Source organism: Scyliorhinus torazame, chromosome 14 (assembly GCF_047496885.1).
Source record: "Scyliorhinus torazame isolate Kashiwa2021f chromosome 14, sScyTor2.1, whole genome shotgun sequence".
NCBI lineage: Eukaryota > Metazoa > Chordata > Chondrichthyes > Carcharhiniformes > Scyliorhinidae > Scyliorhinus > Scyliorhinus torazame.
The window spans coordinates 24860066-24881739 of NC_092720.1; the positions used below are offsets into that span (position 1 = coordinate 24860066).

Consider the following 21674-nt stretch of genomic DNA (forward strand, 5'->3'; position numbering starts at 1 on the left):
TGCTGAGAGCTGCAGGAAGAAAACACAGAGCTGGTCTGTTGATGTCTGCAAATCCAAAGACTATAAATATATTGAATGTAATCTCAGGTCTGTTTTTGAAGGTTTGAAGTATTTTGGATCTTTAAATGAACAGTTTGAAGGATTACTTAGTGTTGTAGTCGTTTGGGGTTATCTTTGAAGTAATGGGTGTTAAGATATTCAATGTTTGTTTTTAAAAGGTTAAATTGAGTTCATAGAATAAACATTGTTTTGTTTTAAAAACCATTTGTCCATTTCTGCTGTATCACACCTGGAGAGTACGCCGTGTGCTTCCCACACCACAATCTATTAAAAGTTGTTGGTCGGTTAAACTCTATGAAATATTTTGAGGTTCTGTAAACCCGGACCCATAACAATACTGATTGCAAATGAGTGTAAAGGGATAGTTCATCTATCCATTGCCACACTCCCTCCCGCCCCCAATGACCCCCCACCCCCCCCATCAACCCTTCGCTAATTGTAACTTGTGTTTGTAAACAGCAGGAACATAATGTCCTGAAGCTCTACCTGCGTCATTCTTCTGTATCCAGCTTTTCTGCATTTCTCACACCTCTTGAGGAATTACAAACATTCAGATTTTAGAAGTAAAGTTAACGCCAGTGTTCTATCCCTGCCCTATGATGAAATATTGCTGATGCATTTGCCAAAGGTTAATAACTCGCCTTTAATTGTGAAGCTCCACATCACAGAGAAACAACGGGTGTGTGGAAAAGGCCAGTTAAATTATAATAATAAACGTTATTATTGTCATAAGTAGATTTACATTAACACTGCAATGAAGAAGCGCTCCTAGTCGCCACATTCCGGTGCCTGTTCGGGTACACAGAGGGAGAATTCGGAATGTCCAATTCACCTAACAAGCAACTCTTTCGTGACTTGTGGGAGGAAACCGGAGCACCCGGAGGAAACCCACGCAGACACGGGGAGAACGTGCGGACTCCGCACAGACAGTGACCCAAGCGGGAATCGAACCTGGGACCCTGGCGCTGTGAAGCAACCGAGCTAACCACTGTGCTACCGTGCTGCCCTAATTGATTACGTTTTCACGAGGAGAAGGATATTTGTGGGCTAATGGGATTGTGGAGGAGCAAAGTGCAGAAAGGGTTAAAATTCAAAGATGAGAGTCTTAAATTGCAGCCACTGGGTAATGTTGAGCAGGGCTTACTGCAAGTGAAAATATGAGCAGCAGCATTTTGAATGAGCTTGTTATTTGGACGGTGGCTCGATGAGACATGTTTGGAAGTGACAAAAGCATTCTGCAGGATTTCAGCAGCAGATAGGCAATGGCAGGGGCAGAGGTTGGTGAAGCTACTGCAATGAAAGTAGCCCGACTTACTGATAGAGAGGGTATGGAATTGCAAACGCAACTCAGGATCAAATAGGGTGGCTAGGTTTAAACTGTCTAGTTTAGTCCCTCATTATAGCGAGGGAGTTGGGTGGGATTGACAGCATGAGTACAACGTTTTCTGGCTGAAGACGGATGTTTCGGTCTCCCCAATGTCGAACAATAAGAAACAGTGGCTCGCCCAGGGCTTGCGAGTCAAACAGACTCACGGTGCAGCAGAAATGGAAGGCCAGAGAAAGGTATTATAGATGTAGAGCTGGGCGTCATCAGCATAGATAATGAAGTTAATTTCAGATGATGTTAAGGAGTAGGACATAGATAGAGATAAAGAGAAGGAGGAAGCCCATGATAGATTCTTAGGGGACTATGTGGTAATGGCACAGGCGTTAGCACTGCTGCCTCAAAGCACCAGAAACCCAGGTTCGATTCCAACCTTGGGTGACTGTGTTCTCCCCACGTCTACGTGGGTTTCCTCCGGATGCTCCGGTTTCCTCCCTCGGTTCAAAGATGTGCAGGTTAGGTGGATTGGACATTCTAAGATGCCCCTTAAGTGTCCAAAGGTTAGATGGGATTACGGAGATAGGGTGGGGGAGTGGGCTTAGGAAGGGTGCTCTTTCAGAGGATCGGTGCAGACTTGATGGGCCGAATGGCCTCCTGCACTGTAGAGATTCTATGATTCTATTCTATGAAGTCTCATCGATATGGGGAAAGGCATGGAGGAACGTGCGGTAAAACATGCCAAAGGCTGCAAGCCGCATCATGATCACGTCATAACATTCGATTAAGGTTCATTTGGCGATATGACAAGGCAGAATAGCATAGGGAGCTGAAGGAATAATAAACACATATTTGCAAGATAGCAGCCACCACAATCTGATTCAGGGGTGAAAGGGCGACCCACTGAGCCACTGATGACACACAGGAAGGCATTACACTTCCGGGGGAGAACATCTCAAGTTTCCGATACTCAGTATTGGGCCACAAGAATGATCTTTATTTTGTACTTCATGATCTCAAGGGAACTGTTCAGTACGGGAATGAAAGACTTGGGGAGTCCAAGGGCAAAAATAGAAAAATATATATATTTTCCAACTCAATTTTAGCACCGCTCTTGTTTTTCAGTTTTAAATTCTCCCCTTAAATGTTTTTCGGAGGTCCTAACTCGGTATTTATTGTCAACCTCCATAACTTCCACAAAAGGGTACTTTGTATACTCAAAGTGTAACATCTAACAGGCACCAAAATATTTTGACATCATTCTAACGAAGCAAAATAGAAACATAGCGGAAACTGACATTAGCCATCAAACCTTAATCAAAGAGTTTGATGCCACTTTATCACAAATTTAATGGACATCATTTGCTGATTATCCTGTTTTTTATTAATAAATTTAGAGTACCCAATTCATTTTTTCCAACTGAGGGGCAATTTAGCGTGGCCAATTCACCTACCCTGCACATCTTTTGGGTCGTGGTGGCGAAACCCACGCAAACACGGGGAGAATGTGCAAACTCCACACGGACAGTGACCCAGTGCCGGGATCGAACCTGGGACCTTGGCGCCGTGAGGCAGCAGTGCTCAACACAGCGCCACCGTGCTGCCCTAGAAGACTATCTTGATGATTGAAAATGCACTAACTGAGAAAGGATCCCCCAAGAGAATTCTGCAAAACAATCAGTATCATGCGTAGAACAAACCTTGAGCGATCAGTCAAAAACGCCCAATATCCTTGGACCAGAAGGAAAAGGTGATTTTTTTTTTTGCCAATTAGATATCAAATGGTTCATTACGGAGGAATCTGCTGTGTCAAGACAATTTGGCATTTTTTTGCTTCCTCCTGAAACAGGCTGTGTTTCTGAGTGGCTGCTTCACGTTGATGGTATTATGTTTACAACTTCCACACAGCAGTTCCACTTTACAGTGGCTGTGCAGATTAAAGAGAAAAGTAATGTGATCGATGATCTCACGGCACTTCCAGATCGCAATGCATTTGCTAATGGGAGAATATTATTCAAAAAGAACAAAACGTTAGCTGTCAAGATACATAAATCTAATAGCACATCACTCCTAGTTACTTTCACATAGAGCGGGATTCCCTGGTCCCCCAGACACATGTTTCTCGGTGGCGCTGGTCAGTGGGATTTCCCATTGAAGCCGCTCCACGCCACGGGGAAACCAAGGAGCAATCCAAAGTCGTCATCCCAATTGATGTCATAATTGGACAGAAAGATCCCACAATGGAATCTTGGCTCAAAAAACGTAATTTTTATTTAATATAAAAAATAATGAAACAGAGTCACGGGGCCGCTAGTTAGTTTTAACAAGAAAAAAAAAATTATTAAAAGCATGAAAAAATTGGATGATACAATATGCTTTTACTCCCAGCCTCAGCTTAATAATTACACACCAGTTTTAGGATTAAGACGGGTTAAAAAATGCACATTAATCTACAATAGTCTCATTAACAGAAAGTCCATTTTTTAAAAAAAATTTGAGTACCCAATTATTTTTCTTTCCAATTAAGGGGCAATTTAGCATGGCCAATCCACCTAACCTGCACATCTTTGGGTTGTGGGGCTGAGATCCACGCAGGCATGGGGAGAATGTGCAAACTCCACACGGGCAGTGACCCAGGGCCGGGATTCGAACCCGGGTCCTCAGCGCCGCAGTCCCAGTGCTATCCACTGCGCCACATGCAGCCCTAGAAAGTCCCTTTTAACCGCAAATGATGATTGGTTTAATGTATTCTCCACTCTGAACCCAAGCGAATATTTATGGGTGTCTGCTCAGAATCCCCCCAGATGATTATCATGAGAGAGCTTCCAAGCTCCACTCCCAAAAGCACACTTTAAAATCTTCTCTCATAATCATGCTTTCCCTAGCGTTTTGCATTCCAAATCCAGACCAGCTTTACCAAATTACACTTTTGAACACACAATTACACTTTAAAACATTCCACTTTCAACAGCGAATCCAGTTCAAGATTTTACACCAACCTATTTAAGATTTCTTTGTCTTGACTGCTGTGCAAATTGCTCACAATTGCTTTAGTCTCTCGATTCCCAGACTGTATTAAAGTAGCATCGGATGTTTGTTTTATCTTTGAAGGCTGCTGTCCCACTTTAAATCTGGTTACTGTAATTATCTATTTGACTCAGAACACTTTTTTACTCTTCCTTGAAATCTGCTGAACAATACCTTGCTCCAGTCATCTGTCCCAATTCCCTAGTTATCTGGACTGCAACTTGTACTTGAAAGCCTGCCTCTTTTCAGCTCCCAACCTGTCGAGTTTTTTTCTGGCAGAGTGGAGAGGCGTGCTCTCCCCAATGTCCTATCTCCAACTGCCCACAAATTCAGCTAAAACTAAAACTTTATGCTGCCTCACAGCGCCGAGGTCACAGGTTTGATCCCGGCTCTGGGTCACTGTCTGTGTGGAGTTTGCACATTCTCCCCGTGTTTGCGTGGGTTTCGCCCCCACAACCCAAAGATGTGCCGGGTAGGTGGATTGGCCACACTAAATTGCCCCATAATTGTAAAGAAAATGAATTGGGTACTCTTAAATTTATAAAACAAATAAAAAAATAAAACTTTAAAGATTGTCTACCTTACACGACACCAATTGCTAAGTAACACCGCATACCTCTGCTGACTTATTTATTAACTCTTCATGTCGTAACCCTCTCCAAGCACAATACAAAACATAGTTGGAACTTAATCCACCTTTGCTTACCATGAATCTAACTATAGGTTTTGCCCTTCCAGGCACAGACACATTAAATTAAACACACTTAAAACCATATCTTATTTCTAATGTTTACCAACCCCTTAAAAACCTATTGGGCAGCACGGTAGCACAGTGGTTAGCACTGTGGCTGCACAGCACCAGGGTCCCAGGTTCGATTCTCTGCTGGGTCACTGTCTGTGCGGAGTCTACACGTTCTCCCCGTGTCTGCGTGGGTTTCTTCCGGGTACTCCGGTTTCCTCCCACAGTCCAAAGACATGCAGGTTAGGTGGATTGGACATGCTAAATTGCCTTTAGTGTCCAAAAAGGTTAGGAAGGGTTATTGGGTCACGGGGATAGGGTGGAAGTGAGGGCTTAAGTGGGTCGGTGCAGACTCGATGGGATGAATGGCCTCCTCCTGCACTGTATGTGGCTGGTATATCCGGGCAGGTTTAGCACAGTGTGTTAAACAGCTGACTTGTAAGGCAGAACAAGACCAGCAGCGCGGGTTCAATTCCCGTACCGGCCTCCCCGAACAGGCGCCGGAATGTGACGACTAGGGGCTTTTCACAGTAACTTCATTGAAGCCTATTTGTGACAATAAGCGATTTTATATATGTTCTAAAACTCTTAAAACTATCATTATTTTCCGAACACAAAGCAGAGTTGATGATATACCAACTTTCTCTCTCCTGCATTGCATAGAATCACTGCCAAAATTGTAATTAAAAGCAGCCAAATTAAATGCATTGATCAAGATACATTTAAAATGAGGAAACAGGTTTAAGATCTAGAATGGGTGGCATGGTAGCACAGTGGTTAGCACTGCTGGTTCACAGCGCCGGGGCCCCCGGTTCGATTCCCGGCCTGGGTCACTGTGAGTCTACACATTCTCCCTGTGTTTGTGTGGGTTTCCTTCGGGTGCTCTGATTTCCTCCCACAAGTCCCAATAGACGTGCTGTTAGATGAATTGGACATTCTGAATTCTCCTTCAGTGTCCGAACAGGCACCGGAGTGTGGCAACTAGGGGATTTTCATAGTAACAGTAAGCCTACTTGTGACAATAATAAAGATTGTTATTAAAAAGACATATACTTTCCAAATGAACATCTTGTAACCAAAGCATGGTTTCATGTGAGTGTCCCTTTAAGAAAGGTCTTAACACATGGCTTCAGTGATGTCATTTGTGTGGGTGTCAGGGTCACCTGAGGAAGGAGCAGCGCTCCGAAAGCTAGTGACATCGAAACAAACCTGATGTTGTAAGACTTCTTACTGTGCTCACCCCAGTCCAACGCCGGCATCTCCACGTCATTTGCATGGGTGGAGCTGGGCTGTGGCTCTGAGAGTTTTACTTTCGCTTTGAGTTTTTGGACTGGTTTGAACTGCACAGGGTGAAAGATGTGTCTTTCTATGTCTTCATTTTAAAAGCTGTTTTCAGACGGCTTGGTAACTTAAAAGAGATAATCGCTTTCTGGAAGGAATTCAAATCTGTTGTTTGAAAAGGGGAACAAGAGTATCAATAACAACAGTCTTATACCAGTGAGAATGCCGTGTGCTGGGCCACACCTTTGAAAAGGGGTTTCTGGTTTTACTTGGATATTGTTATTGAATTGGAACAGTTAAGGGGGAATTCATTACGGGTTATACATAGATTACTGTAGCTGTGTGGGGTCTTTATGTTCGTAATTGATAAAAATTTCTTGATTTGTGTGTTTATATAAATGTTAACTAAATTCTTAGAATAAAGCTTGTTTTTTTGATTAAAAGCACCCACAAAGTCTGTTGAATAACACCTGAAAGAAAGGCTCTTGTGCTCATCCTAGCCAAAGTCAACATAAAAGTTATAGGTCAGGTGAACTCCATAATATATTTTGGAGTTTTCTAAACCCTGGCCCATAGCAATAGGAACAGGAGGAGGCAGTTTCGCCCCTTGTGCTGATTCTGCCACTCGGTTAAATCATGGCCGACCTATTCATTTGGGGTCATTAACCTTCAATACCCTTGACTAACAAGGAAAAAAAAAAATCAGTTAGACAATACTGGCAAAAACACTAATGAGCACAGGAGATTTAACCTTGATTTATAGTGGGGGCATGAAGAGAGGTTTAACCAACCGATGAAGCCCCACACCATTTGCCCCAACAGATTCTGACCGCACTCAGAGAAAAGGCGCCAAATTCGACAGGCTGAAACTGGAAAGAAACTCGAACATTCTCATCTCCACATTGCATGATTAATCCGCGAACTTGTCAAAAATGATGATGCATGAAACAAGTTTATATTAGTCGAGCCTGAAACATTCCCATGATCCAGGAGGCATTCTGCACTGTTTGCCTGGGATTGCGTTAGCAGAAGGAGCACTGATCGGGGCGTTCAAGATCATGAAACCTGAACAAAACAGTTCAGGAGAAACTGTTCCCATGGGCGGAAGGATCAAGGACCAGAATCCGGCAGTTTATGGTCTTTAGCAAACAAAGCAATGGCGACATGAGGGGAATCGCAGCAAGTGGTTCAGATCTTGAATGTGCTATCTGAGTGAGTGATGGAGGCAGATTCAATCGAAACTTTCAAAAAGAATTATCTGAAGAGAAAGAAATTGCAGGGCTACATGGAAAAGGCAAGTGAGTGGGATGAGGTGAGCTGCCCTTGCAGTGAGCCGGCATGGATACAACGGGCTGAATGGCCAGTGTTGTGACCATTCTGTGATTAGAATTGGCAGGAGCCCAACTAGTGAATGGTAATGCATGAAAGCAACAGTTACTGGTCAAACATCTTGCATTCAGATCACAAAACCTGGACCATGGGGTAAAGTGTGAAACCATAATACCTAGGAGCAGAATTAGGCCACTCGGCCCATCGAGTCTGCTCCGCCATTCAATCATGGCTGATATTTTCTCATCCCCATTCTCCTGCCTTCTCCCCAGAATCATGAACCTATCTATTTCTGTCTTAAAGACACTCAGTGAATTGGCTTCCACAGCCTTCTGCGGCAAAGAGTTCCACAGATTCACCACCCTCTGGCTGAAGAAATTCCTCCTCATCTCTGTTTTAAAGGATCGTCCCTTTAATCCGAGATGGTGCCCTCTGTTTCTAGTTTTAAACCACTCTGCATGCAACTGTGACTCGTCAAATCAATCACGATCAAAGGGTAAATTGATAAGTTAACAGACAGTCCATCTGGTCCCGGATGCCTCCGCCCTTGTTCCTCCACCTCCACCACAAGATTCTTGCAAAAGACATGACTGTCATGTTGGGTGTTCTGATGCACAAATGATCCAACACGGCTGTAGATGGTACAACTCTGCTTTATTGTCTAATCAACGGTAACAACTAACTACTGGCTTGGGTTCGTGCTTCACCAGCTAACCTGTGGACCTAGCCCTATCACTATCTTAGTGAGGCACTCAGAACATGGTCTATGTCTCAGTGGCGTGCTGTGAGCTCTGTGCTCTGAGCTATCTCCTGGTAGAATGAGCAGGAACTGTGGTGTTCCCTGTTTTATAGTGCGTGTGCTCTCACTGGTGATTGGCTGCGATGTTATGTGTGTGCTGGTTGGTCCAACTGCCTGTCCATCAGTGTGTGTGTGATTGCACCATGATATGCTGATCTGGATATCATGACAATGACAACTGCATACAGCAGATCACCATAAATTTAGAGACATGCTCTGGCAAGTATTAGGGCTCCTCTTGAGTAGAACAGGCAGCTGAACCTGTTGTTTCAGAACAATGGTTTGCTCCACACAATTTCTGCTGGGAGGACGACTCTCATCCCCACACGTGTTCAAGTAGCAAAGAGGAGTCCTGAGCCACATGTTAAGCAGGTAACCCTCATTGTTAATTCCAACAGTTGTATATTGAGGAGGAATAAGTCTGAAACCGGCCTGTACTTTAAAACAGGTGACAGCAAAACAAAGTCACAGGCTCTCCCAGACATCTGGAACCACTTTATGCACTTTTGCTCTGATTCTCTAATTATTCTCCAATTGGGGGGACAGTTGTGCTTAATTACCGATTTAAAGCGTGTTTTATTGCAAATTCAACATTCGGCAAAGGTAAAGTCGCCATAGTCCCAGATGACCATAGGCTGCTTTCCCCTTTGAGGGGGAGAGCTGACTGGTGGTGATTTAACCTGAGGGTCACCACACCTCAGGAAGGGGCAAGGTTGAGAAGACGGGGCCTTCATGAATAACCTCAGCCGCTACGGGAATTGAACCCACACTGCTGGAAAATCCAACATTGGCACTCATCAGGAGTCACATATTGAGCAGGTATTACTCATCACCAAGCAGCCAGCCTCTGGTTCATTATGATGGCTCAAATGCATGAGGAATAGCTGAGAGGATATGGTGGAAGGCTGCAACAGTCAGCATTCTCCAACACGATGTTCTGCGCATAGTCGCACACCAGCTGCACATCCTTAAAGTGTTGATTCCCTGCAGTTCCAGTACATCTCACATTAAGACGTGGCACCCTCAGAGCCACATGAGTGCAGTCGATGCCCCCCTGCACCATTCAAAATCACAATATCCGGTTCCTTCTGCTTAGGGAGAAATCAATGAAGTCCCCTCCCCTGTTGGCCAGGGCCTCGGTTACCTCCACAAGGTAGTAATGCACAGTGCACGTGGACATGTTGGCAATGCTGCCGGCGCCAGCCATGAAGAATTGAGGTATAGAAATAGATGGTCTCAGTGACACTGGTGGCTTGGCAGGGCCGTCCTCGCCCTGCTCTGTGGCCGTGGATCCTGTGAGGAGGTGTCATAGTTCAATTATCAACTCCTTGGTGAATCACAGCCACTTCCATCATTGCTCCTGTCTGAGGTGGTGGTAAGTGCAGTGCTCCCTGAACACCCCAAGCTTTCTCTTGAGAGCCCTCCACCACCTCTGTAGCCTCCATGAGTGAGAGCAGGCTCTCTGCTCAGCGGTCTTCAAAAGCCAATCAATTCCTGGGCAACATCCAGTGACTCCTTCCCAATTCCCCAAAACATTTCCGAAATACAGCAGTACAGTACACAGCACTTGCACTAACACTGTAGCAGCAAAAGAAAGTCAAAAGCACATGGACGCATTTAGATGAGCACTTGAAATGTGCCTAGTCTGGTTTAGCACAGTGGGCTAAACAGCTGGCTTGTAAGGCAGAACAAGGCCAGCAGCGCGGGTTCAATTCCCGTACCGGCCTCCCCGAACAGGTGCCGGAATGTGGCGACTAGGGGCTTTTCACAGTAACGTCATTGAAGCCTACTTGTGACAATAAGCGATTATTATAAATGCCACGGCACACAAGGCTATGGATCAAGGGCTGGAAACTGGGATTAGAATAGATAGGTGCTTGATGGCCGGCGCAGGCACAATGAGCTGAAGGGCCTCTTTCTGTGCTGTAAAACTCTATGGCATCACCCGAAAGCCCAATGATGAACACCTTAAACACATCGCTGTGGGTGTGTGTGGCAAGATGGAGGGGGAAACGGGTTCCCTCGCAAAACTCAACACCTGTTCTGCTGTAAATGTTTGAGAGAAGGTATTAATAGGACATGCGAGCTCCAAAATAGCAGTTCAGGCACCAAATTGCTGTTAAATGTTGATGATGCCCCAAATGCCCTCTCTGCTTGGTTCTAGTGCCTACTTGGCCAATCCACATTGGCCCCTTCTAAGCAAGAAACGTCATGCCAGCAACAGATTGGCCACCATTTTTGGGGCCTCTGATAGCAGCAAAGTTATTAAACTGAATTTAGTAGCCCCTGTCTCTTCCCCCCGCTATCCAACTGGTATCTGATAAAGATGAAAAATATACAATTTGCATTCCCAATGTGTCACATGAGGAAAACATCTCCTGCGAGTTTTATGGTTAGAAGATGAGAAAGACTAGGCACCAAGAAGGAATAAAAATGGAAAGCTTAGGATGCACGGGGATCCTTAAAACAAACTTTAAAATATACCACCTCAAGCTTAATGAATAAATTTAAATAGCAATGGTGTTGAAATTCACATTCTAATCCTTTGTCACAAGAAATTAAATCTAACATACACGCATGCAGTTCTGCTTAGGTAGGCAAATATCATATTTGCCATCTAAAGCATATTACAATTTTTAATCAATCCAGATTACATGACACAAAAACTCATCAGCACATGATTGCAATACGCCTGTCAAAATCCAACATGAGTCACCTGCGTCTGCAGAACATAACCACAAGATCATTTCGCAATCACTCACATTGGTGCGTCTACAAGACAGCGAACACAGACATGGGGCGGGATTCTCTGCGAACTGGAGGGGCGGGATACTCCGGCGCCGATGAGCGGCGTGAACCACTCCGGCATCGGGCCGCCCCAGAGGTGCGGAATCCTCCACACCTGCAGAGGCTAGGCCGGCAGCGGCGGGGTTGGCGCCACGCCAACCGGCGCCGAAGGGCCTCCGCCGGCCGGCGCAAGTTGGCGCATGCGCGGGACTGCCAGCGTGTGCTGGCATCATCCCAGCGCATGTGCAGGGGGGTTCTTCTCCACACCGGCCATGGCGGAGGTTGACAGCGGCCGGTGCGGAGGGAAAGAGTGCCCCCACGGCACAGGACCACCCGCGGATCGGTGGGCCCCGATCACGGGCCAGGCCACCGTGGGGGCACCCCCCGGGGCTAGGTCCCCCAAGGAATCTGCAGGCCGCCAGTGGAGTGAGGTCCCGCTGGTAAGGACCCGTTGTGATTTACACCGGCTGGACCCACCGGAATCGGACGGCCACTCGGCCCATCGCAGGCCGGAGAATCGCTGGGGGAGCCGCTGCCAGCAGCCGCCAACCGGCGCGCCGCGATTCCCACCCCCGCCAAAACCCCGACGCCGGAGAATTCGGCAGCCGGCGGGAGCGGGATTCACGCCCAATATGTCTGCTATTCATTCTCTAAGTTGGGCAGCGTGGTGACACAATGGTTAGCACTGTAGCCTCACAGCGCCCGGGACCTGGGTTCTATTCTGACTCTCGATGACTGTCTGTGTGGAGTTTGCACGTTCTCCCCGTGTCCGTGTGGGTTTCCTCCAGGAGCTCCAGTTTCCTCCCATAGCCCAAAGATGTGCGGTTAGGTGGATTGGCCATGCTAAATTGCCCCTTAGTGTCCAAAGTTAAGGTGGGGTAATATGGTTATGGAGATGGGGTGGGGAGTGGATTGAAGTAGGGTGCTCTTTCAGAGGATCAGCACAAGGTCGATGGGCCGAATGGCCACCTTCTGCATTGTCGAGATTCTATGATTTCCTTTTTAGTATAAATTTAACACAGATTTGCCACGGCATTGCTCAAGGTAAAGGAGAGAATTCACAATTTTACAACAGGAGTATTACACGGTGCAATTGTTATGATCTCTGTAGAAATAGAAAGTCCAAGTACTAGTTATGAAATGAAAGATTTACACAACATGAATTCATCTTTTTAAACAAAGCTTCGACAGTAAAAGAATTCAACATTAAACACGACTAAACAAACATTACATTTTGCAATTACTTGTGTTTAAACCCAAAACTCTCAAGACGGCAACACGGTAGCACAAGTGAATAGCACTGTGGCTTCACAGCGCCAGGGTCCCAGGTTCGATTCCCCGCTGGGTCACTGTCTGTGCGGAGTTTGCACGTTCTCCCCGTGTCCGCGTGGGTTTCCTCCGGGTGCTCCGGTTTCCTCCCACAGTCCAAAGACGTGCAGGTTAGGTGGATTGGCCATGCTAAAAAATTACCCGTAGTGTCCATAAGGGTTGGGAGGGGTTATTGGGTTGCGGGGATAAGGTGGAAGTGAGGGATTAATGTGGGTCGGTGCAGACTCGATGGGCCGAATGGCCTCCTTCTGCACTGTATGTTCTATGTAATCTATGTAACATAAACAATTTAATTTAACCCCGGTTTACATCCTCCCAAGAGTTTCTCTATACTTTGCAGGACTCGAGGATCAATTCACTTTTCCCAGGACCAAACCAAGGTGTGTCACAGCACTCAGGAATTCACTTTGGTTGTCCTCGGTGTTCCCACTATTCCCTGAGGCATAAGATTTCTTGGGGTCTATTCACCAGTATTCGGCTGTGTGACCCATCAACTCTCCTTCACTATCCAATGGGCAGCACGGTAGCACAGTGGATTAACACTGTTGTTTCACGGTGCCTGGGACCCGGGTTCGATTCCCAGCTTGGGTCACGGTCTGTGCAGAGTCTGCACATTCTGTGTGGGTTTCCTCCAAGTACTCCGGTTTCCTCCCACAAGTCCCAAAAGGCGTGCTTGTTAGATGCATTCTGAATTCTCCCTCAGTGTACCCGAACAGGCGAAGTGTGGCGACTTTCACAGTAACTTAATTGCAGTGTTAATGTAAGCCGACTTGTGACACTAATAAATATTATTATTATTACAACTCAATCAAGGGCCTCATACACATTCGTGATTAATGGCTTTAAATCAGAAAACACCCTTGATCTCTGATAGCCCTCTGCTGGGGCTTCTGCTGCTTTACATCTCCTGGAAGAATATCTGCCTTATCCAAGCAGTAGCTGAATTTTCTGTCAGAAATCGTAGAAATAAAACCCAATAAAAGAGTACCTACCTCCATAGCCTAACTCTATAGCAATTTGACACACCTGGGTAGTTCCAGACTGAAATTTGAATCATTATCATAACCTTCTCTTTGATTCTGGGACCAACTGCAATCTTAACAGGCGCACTGGCTCTATCAAGGAGCTTAGATAAGTCACCCATTGTTTACACGTTGCTGTCAAAGCTTTCTTGATCTGGGGAGACTACATGAATAATTTAAACCTCCACAGTGTACACCCAGACTTGAAATCATCCAGGGCAGCACGGTAGCATTGTGGATAGCACAATTGCTTCACAGCTCCAGGGTCCCAGGTTCGATTCCGGCTTGGGTCACTGTGTGTGCGGAGTCTGCACATCCTCCCCGTGTGTGCGTGGGTTTCCTTCGGGTGCTCCGGTTTCCTCCCACAGTCCAAAGATGTGCAGGTTAGGTGGATTGGCCATGGTAAATTGCCCTTAGTCTCCAAAATTGCCCTTAGTGTTGGGTGGGGTTACTGGGTTATGGGAATAGGTTGGAGGTGTTGACCTTAGGTAGGGTGCTCTTTCCAAGAGCCGGTGCAGACTCGATGGGCTGAATGGCCTCCGTCTGCACTGTAAATTCTATGATAATCTATGATTGCCTGAGATGCCTCGAGACCAACAGTCTCCTCCAAATAGATCCAGAGGCCGCTCGCTATAAGACGAGGTTGTGAATACACCATCCCAACAACACAATAGGATGATCTTTGTTCCGTCATTACCCTGGTTTACCAAGCTTCGCACATTATTTAAATATTCAATATATTTTATACAAAAACATTTCCAAGCAGAGTCATTACCCAGAAACAAATGAATTTGGAAAACAGAAAATATAATGCACAACCTATTATTCTGCTGCAATGGATCTGTGTGAATGAAGCAGTCTAAATATGTACAGGTTAGGTGGATTTGCCATGCTAAAGTGGATAGTAAGGGGTACTGTCCAAAGGTATGATTACGGGCTCGGGCAGGGGTATGGGCCTAGGTCAGGTGCTCTTTTGGAGGCTTGGTGCCGACTCTATAGGTCGAATGACCTCCTCCTGCACTGTAGGGATGCTATGTATTTCTATCTAAACTTAGAGGGACATGCTGATAGGATGAGATGAAGTCAGATGGGATCAGGGGTGAGCTGGCAAGGTGGATACAGAACTGGCTAGGTCATAGAAGGCAGAGAGTGGCAATGGAAGGATGCTTTTTGAATTGGAGGGCTGTGACCAGTGGTGTTCCGCAGGAATCAGTGCTGGGACCTTTGCTGTTTGTAGTATATATAAATGATTTGGAGGAAAATGTAACTGGTCTGATTAGTAAGTTTGCAGACGACACAAAGGTTGTTGGAATTGCGGATAGCGATGAGGACTGTCAGAGGATACAGCAGGATTTAGATTGTTTGGAGACTTGGGCGGAGAGATGGCAGATGGAGTTTAATCCGGACAAATGTGAGGTAATGCATTTTGGAAGGTCTAATGCAGGTAGGGAATATACAGTGAATGGTAGAACCCTCAAGAGTATTGAAAGTCAAAGAGATCTAGGAGTACAGGTCCACAGGTCACTGAAAGGGGCAACACAGGCGGAGAAAGTAGTCAAGAAGGCATACGGCATGCTTGCCTTCATTGGCTGGGGCATTGAGTACAAGAATTGGCAAGTTGCAGCTGGTTAGAACCTTAGTTAGGCCACACTTGGAGTATAGTGTTCAATTCTAGTCGCCACACTACCAGAAGGATGTGGAGGCTTTAGAGAGGGTGCAGAAGAGATTTACCAGAATGTTGCCTGGTATGGAGGGCATTAGCTATGAGGAGCAGTTGAATAAACTCGGTTTGTTCTCACTGGAACGAAGGAGGTTGAGGGGCGACCTGATAGAGGTCTACAAAATTATGAGGGGCATAGACAGAGTGGATAGTCAGAGGCTTTTCCCCGGGGTAGCGAGGTCAATTACTAGGGGGCATAGGTTTAAGGTGAGAGGGGCAAGGTTTAGAGTAGATGTATGAGGCAAGTTTTTTACGCAGAGGGTAGTGGGTGCCTGGAACTCGCTACCGGAGGAGGTGGTGGAAGCAGGGACGATAGTGACATTTAAGGGGCGCCGGTTTACTCCGGGTGCTCCGGTTTCCTCCCACAAGTTCCGAAAGACGTGCTGTTAGGTGAATTGGACATTCTGAATTCCCTCTCCGTGTACCCGAACAGGTGCCAGAGTGTGGCGACTCGTGCCTTTTCACAGTAACTTCATTGCAGTGTTGTAAGCCTACTTGTGACAATAAAGATTATTATTATAATAATTTAGGAAGTAGGCGTCTGAAGGCATGACCACTGATATAGGTTCATAAGTTCACAAACCCCTCGGGCGCGATTCTCCAAAATGGAGACTAAGTGTTCACGCCGTCGTGAACGCCGTCGCGTTTCACTATGGCGCAAAACGGGCACGGGGACAACCGATTCTGTCTCACGCCGCTCCAGCCTCCCTTCCTGGTGCAAAATGGGCGCCATGCCAACCCGCGCATGCGCGGGGGACTTCTTCAACGCGTCGGCCCCTACGCAACATGGCGTGGGGGTTCAGGAGCCAGCCGCGCAACAAAGTAGGCCCGGGGGGGGGAAAAGAGACCTGCCTGCGGATCGGTGGGCCCCGATTGTGGGCCAGACCCCATCAGAGGTCCCCCCACTGGGGACGGAGCCCCCCCCCACAGGCCGCCCCCGACCCTTCACGCAGAGTTCCCGCCGCCAGCGGGACTCTGCCATTTCCGCGCGGCCGCTCGGCCCATCCGTGCCAGAGAATTGGCGGCCCGGACGCGGACAGTGGCCCGCGACCAGCGCCACGCCAAAACGCGCCAGCGCAAATGGCGCCGATTCTCCAGCCCAGCGCAGATCTTGGAGAATCGCGCCCCTCATCTCTGGAATCAATCCAGTGAACCTCCTCTGAACTGCCTCCAATGTCACATCTTTCCCCAAATAAGGGGACCAAAACTGTGCACAATATTCTCGGTGCGGTCTCGCCAATGCCTTGTATAGCTGCAATAACACTTTCTTACCTTTATACTCAATTCTTTTTGCTATAAATTCCAAAATTTGGAGTGATGGGAAATCGGTCGGGACTGTAGGAGCGCAGAGATCTTTGGCGGGTTGGAGCATTGAAGGAAGCTCTAGAGATATGGAGGACTGAGGACTATGAAAGCAAGTGCACAAATTACGAATCTGAGGCAGGGCGGGACGAGCAGCCAATGGAGGTCAGGAAAACACAGGGTCAATGAGTGAATGTGACTTGGTGCAGGTTGTGGAGGGAATGGCCACATGATGATTGGAATAGTCGAGTTTAGGAGGTAACAAAGACCAAAGGTTTCTAAGCTCCACCCGTGTGGAGTTCACTACTCTTCGGGTATAAGAAAATCATGGTACTCCTCATAGCACTGTGTGGGCCTTGACTGAGAACATTATTGGACGTGGTTATGGCCAAATAACTTTCTGATCAATATTCATTCACACAGAATGAACGGCTACACCTGTGAGATGTTGCAGGATTGCTGGCGTCAAACTATTGAGTTCCATAGAATGCTGACAGTGCAGAAGGAGGCCATTCAGCCCATCAGCACTGACCCTCTGAAAGAGCACCATATCTAGGTCCACTCGCCCGCCTATCCCCGCGCGTTGACCATGGCCAATCCACCTAACCTGCACATCTTCGGACTGGGGGAGGAAACCGAAGCACCCGGAGGAAACCCCCTCGGGCAGGGGTCAAATGTGCAAACTCCACCCGGACAGTCCCCCCCCCCCCCCCCCAAAGAGCGGAATCGAACCCGGGTCCCTGGCGCGGCGATGAGGCAGCATTGCCAAGCGTTGTGCCACCGTGCCGCCCTTTGTACGTTAGGGGGGGGGCAAAGAGAATTGGAGAGAAGCGAGGGAAGTTGGGGAGAAGGGAGGCGGTGAATGCTTCCCACATTTCGCAAAAGGGAAAAAAAAAAGAGTTGCAATTCTTGTCCGAAGGTTACACATAGAATCTGTCCTGCAACATTTGTGAAATAACGGTGGGGGCACTGGATGCAAATTACAGGGAAGCATTTCGGGCTGGGGGCTGTAAGATTTTTTTGGGGGGAGAACAGGAGACTCTGAAAGGATGTAAAAGAGCCAATCGTGCAGGAGGTGATTTGGGTGCAGAGTGCAATACCGCTCACACACACACAGCAGCTCAGTTTCATCGACGTCAATCAACTCATTCTCAAACAACCGCACATCCCACGGAAAACCATACTCTGAAAGAAGAGGAAAACATGAGCAAAGAGGTTAGATTTCCGCACGACACCGCCGCTGTCGACAGCACTGTACTGGCAGCTGCTCCCCCACCATCTGCAACCGCGGCTCCTGAAGCTCATTCAGAAAAAACAACATCCATTCAGGTAGGGAGGCACTTTCCTTTTCTTGCTCTTCCTGGGGGGGGGGGGGCATCAAAGGGCTGCTGGATCGTCCAAAACGATGGGAGGCCGGGGCCGCTTTTATTGTTTTGCAAAACTGCAAGCATCACTGGGCTCTGCTCAAACGATTGATGTTTTTGTTTCCTTTTTATACATTTATATATTGTGTTTTAAAGTTTAATCAGTGCAGGATGGGAATGGTTTAACTTGGTCCGGACTGTGCCAGACTGGTTTGCGGTGACTGAGTCAAGTTGTGTCCTGGATTCCAAGCTTTTCCACCTTTCTGAAGTCGCATTGCGAGCGGGGGAGTTGCAATTCTGCGAAGGCTTGTATTTCTTGCCCGTCCACGAGGCTGCAAACTTTCCCTTTCAAAGAGATTGAACAGAGCCAACTCGCCTTCTCAATGCGTCGGGATTTTAAGGGGTGTTTTTTTTTAAAAGGGCCCTACGAAAATTAATCTTGCTTTTTTGTTTCTCTTTCTCTGTCTATCTTTTCTTTTATCTGCAAACATAAAAACGCAGCAATAACGTGAATTGATTTGCTCTCTCCATCATCATTAAATTGCAAAAAGCATAAATAATGGTTTGCTCCTTCTGAACGATTTGAGGCACCGGCGTTCTTTAATGTTGCTGCCACCACCTATATCTGAAATCTAAATAGATTCACTTCCTCCCCTGTGGTTTCTGGAGGGCTGTGACATCGACGTTTCTTTCTATTTCACTGGCTTCCTTTGCAGAAGCGAATGTTTAAAAGGCTCCTCTAGTGTGTTTTTGTTTTCTTTAGAGGGGATTTTGGGGGGGGGGGGGAGATTGTGGGACAGACAGGGGTTCTGAAATTCGGCTGCAAACACAGTTTGCCCCGAGTAATTGAGCCAACGAGTTTCCCCACCAGCAGAGGGGCAACATCAGCCAGGGGCAGGGGTGACAGGGAGGGCTTCAAACTCCTGAAATCGAGCTTGGGGCGAAAGGAAAGGTTTGTCTTTGCAGTCGAGAGATTCTTGGCAGCAGGGCTGACCATCCGCACGGTTCAAACTTCAGAAAGACAGCAGCTCCACGCATTCTGGTAAACAAGAGGGCGATTGGTGAACGAGAAGTGTGAGTAATCAGGGAAATTCAGGCAGGGAGCACGGCATAACGAGGAATGTACAGGGTGGTGGGCGTGTAAAAATTACCCAGATGACGAGACAACAAGAGGCCAGATAACTGTGTCGGTGCTTAACTTCGGAAAAGGTCACCGTGAGCATTCCACTGCAGAGCAGGTAACCCATTTCCCGACTCAGCCGAGCATTTCCTACAAGTGGAGATCAGACGTTTCTTCCTTTCTCAAACTCAGATGAGCAACGGAAGGAGATGGGGAGGGGGTAATCTGCCGATTTAACACACCCGTGTGTCCCCCCCACCCACCCTTTTTGGAAACAGGACAACTGGACGAGTAGCCACCCTCACTGACACGCTGGCTGCAACTCCAGGGTCAACAAGAATCAACCTTAATCGAGCAAACAAGTCATTTGTTTGCCCAGTTTAACATTTCAACACGTTGTTTTACCAACACAGTAAGTCTGGTTTCCTTTCATGGTTTATTTGCTGATGGTCTCTGAATGTATCTTATTTCGATTTCGCTCACCCTGGACTGTGTAACCCACCCAACTCTCTTGTGTGGATTGTAGAACCCACGTCCCATGTCAGAAATGCCTAAATAATTGATTGTCTTTGACTTGATTTACAACCGTTCCAAAAGTTATTTTTTGATCTAATTTTTCTCTCTCTCGTTTCAGATCTTAGAACATTAGGTTTCGCTTTTTTTTGTTGCTTGAAACATCACACAATGAGTTCGGAACCATCCAACAGCTCCAGTGCGCCTTGTGTAATCAATAACAATATGGAGGCTTTCACTTATTTTTATTACTTAATCTTCCTGATTGGCATCATTGGGAGTTGCATCGCACTTTGGGCATTTATTAGCCAAAGGAAGGCCAGAAAATGCCTCAACATCTATCTGATCAACCTACTGACTGCCGATTTTCTGCTGAGTTTGGCCCTGCCTTTCAAAATAATTGTGGACTTGGGCATTGCTCCATGGGGTTTGAAGATCTTCCACTGCCAGGTCACCGCATGCCTCATCTACATCAATATGTATTCGTCGATTATATTTCTGGGCTTTGTGAGTATTGATCGGTACATTCAACTCTCGGGGAACTCGAGGTTCCAGCGGATTCAGGAACCGGGTTTTGCAAAAATGATGTCTGTTGTGATATGGGGAATGGTCCTGTTGTTGATGGTGCCAAACATGGCGATCCCCATCAAAAGTATAGAACCAAAGCCTCTTCTGAAGTGTGCGGAGATAAAGATCACCCTGGGACTGCACTGGCACGTCCTCACCAATTTCATTTGCATTGCAATATTCATGAATGTCTCCGTGATGCTTCTAACCTCCAACTTCCTCGTGGTGAAAAAACTATACAAAAACAAGGACAGAGAGATTCAGAAAGACGTGCAGCAAACTCTGAGGCACGTTTTCATCCTGACCGCCATCTACATAATTTGCTTTGTCCCCTATCACATTGTTCGGACTCCGTACACACTAAGTCAATACAAGCCGGTGAGTGACTGCAGCGTACAGCGATCCCTGTTTTACGCAAAGGAATCCACCTTCCTCTTGACTGTCCTCAATCTTTGCTTAGACCCCATTTTGTATTTCTACCTCTGCAAATCATTCCGGTCGAAAATTACAGAAACGTTTGGATCAACCAAAGGGACCAAACGCAAGAAGAAAAGCGAGGATGAAGAGGGGAGAAACGAGACCAACTTAACATTGTGCAGTTAAAATGGACATTCTCGTGGGCTAGCCCTCACGGCGCTGAGGTCCCAGGTTCGATCCCGGCTCTGGGTCACTGTCCGTGTGGAGTTTGCACATTCTCCCAGTGTTCGCGTGGGTTTTGCCCCCACAATCCAAAGATGTGCAGGTTAGGTGGATTGGCCACGCTAAATTGCCCCTTAATTGGAAAAAATAATGAATTGGGTACTCTTTAAAAAAAAAAAAATTTTAATAAATGTTTTTTTTTTAAATTTTAATGGACGTTCTCCTGTATCTCCTCCCCCCCACCCCCAGAAGTTGTACAAAGTAGAAATCTCAAAACCCGTCGCTCTAATTTTAAAAGGAGTTTTTGAAGCTTTTACTGAGACACCACAGTTTTCTTGACAAATAAGCTGCCAAAGAGACTTGCTGAAAGAGGCTTTTCTGAGTATCCGATGAAGCAAACTGAAATGAGAAAACTCATCGGAATGCAAGAAAAAAAATGCAATATGCTGAAACTGTACTTGTTACAAAGGATATATATAGTTTTGGCCATCTTTGAAAGAATTCAGCTCATGCAATGAGTAGCTAACTGTTATTCATGTATAAAGTGCTATATGGGGTATTATTTTGTATATATTATTTAATTAAACTTGAGTTTAATTACGAGCTGTTTGGAGAAATGATTATAACTGTGGTCAGGACATTGACGTGAAGAGCAAGTATCTCTTATCTAGTCTCCTATTTCCTCTTCTTTGAGCATCAGTTATAATTTGCAAATACTCAATATGATAAGCTGTGGTTGTGTAGGTTGGATTATT

The 21674-nt window shown here is 46.5% G+C and overlaps 2 protein-coding genes across 5 annotated transcripts in view; one reads left to right on the top strand and one right to left on the bottom strand.

The window, feature by feature from the left end:
* Positions 1-21674, bottom strand: part of LOC140389583 (mediator of RNA polymerase II transcription subunit 12-like protein) — a 731598-nt gene that overhangs the window by 533910 nt on the left and 176014 nt on the right. The gene's annotated exons all lie outside the window — the stretch shown is intronic.
* On the top strand, positions 17845-21520 carry LOC140389582 (G-protein coupled receptor 171-like). 2 transcript variants are annotated; one of them, XM_072473835.1, is made up of 2 exons: positions 17845-18045; positions 19835-21520. In XM_072473835.1, the coding sequence occupies exon 2, from the start codon at positions 19885-19887 to the stop codon at positions 20881-20883; it is 999 nt and encodes a 332-aa protein (XP_072329936.1). In that variant the 5' UTR covers positions 17845-18045; positions 19835-19884; the 3' UTR covers positions 20884-21520. The 2 variants fall into 2 exon arrangements, with proteins under 2 accessions (XP_072329936.1, XP_072329935.1); XM_072473834.1 differs by lacking the exon at positions 17845-18045 and adding an exon at positions 18907-19612.

What these genes read in the sequence shown, in the direction of transcription:
- LOC140389582 (XM_072473835.1), top strand. Translation starts at nt 19,885, where the DNA reads ATGAGTTCGGAACCATCCAACAGCTCCAGTGCGCCTTGTGTAATCAAT.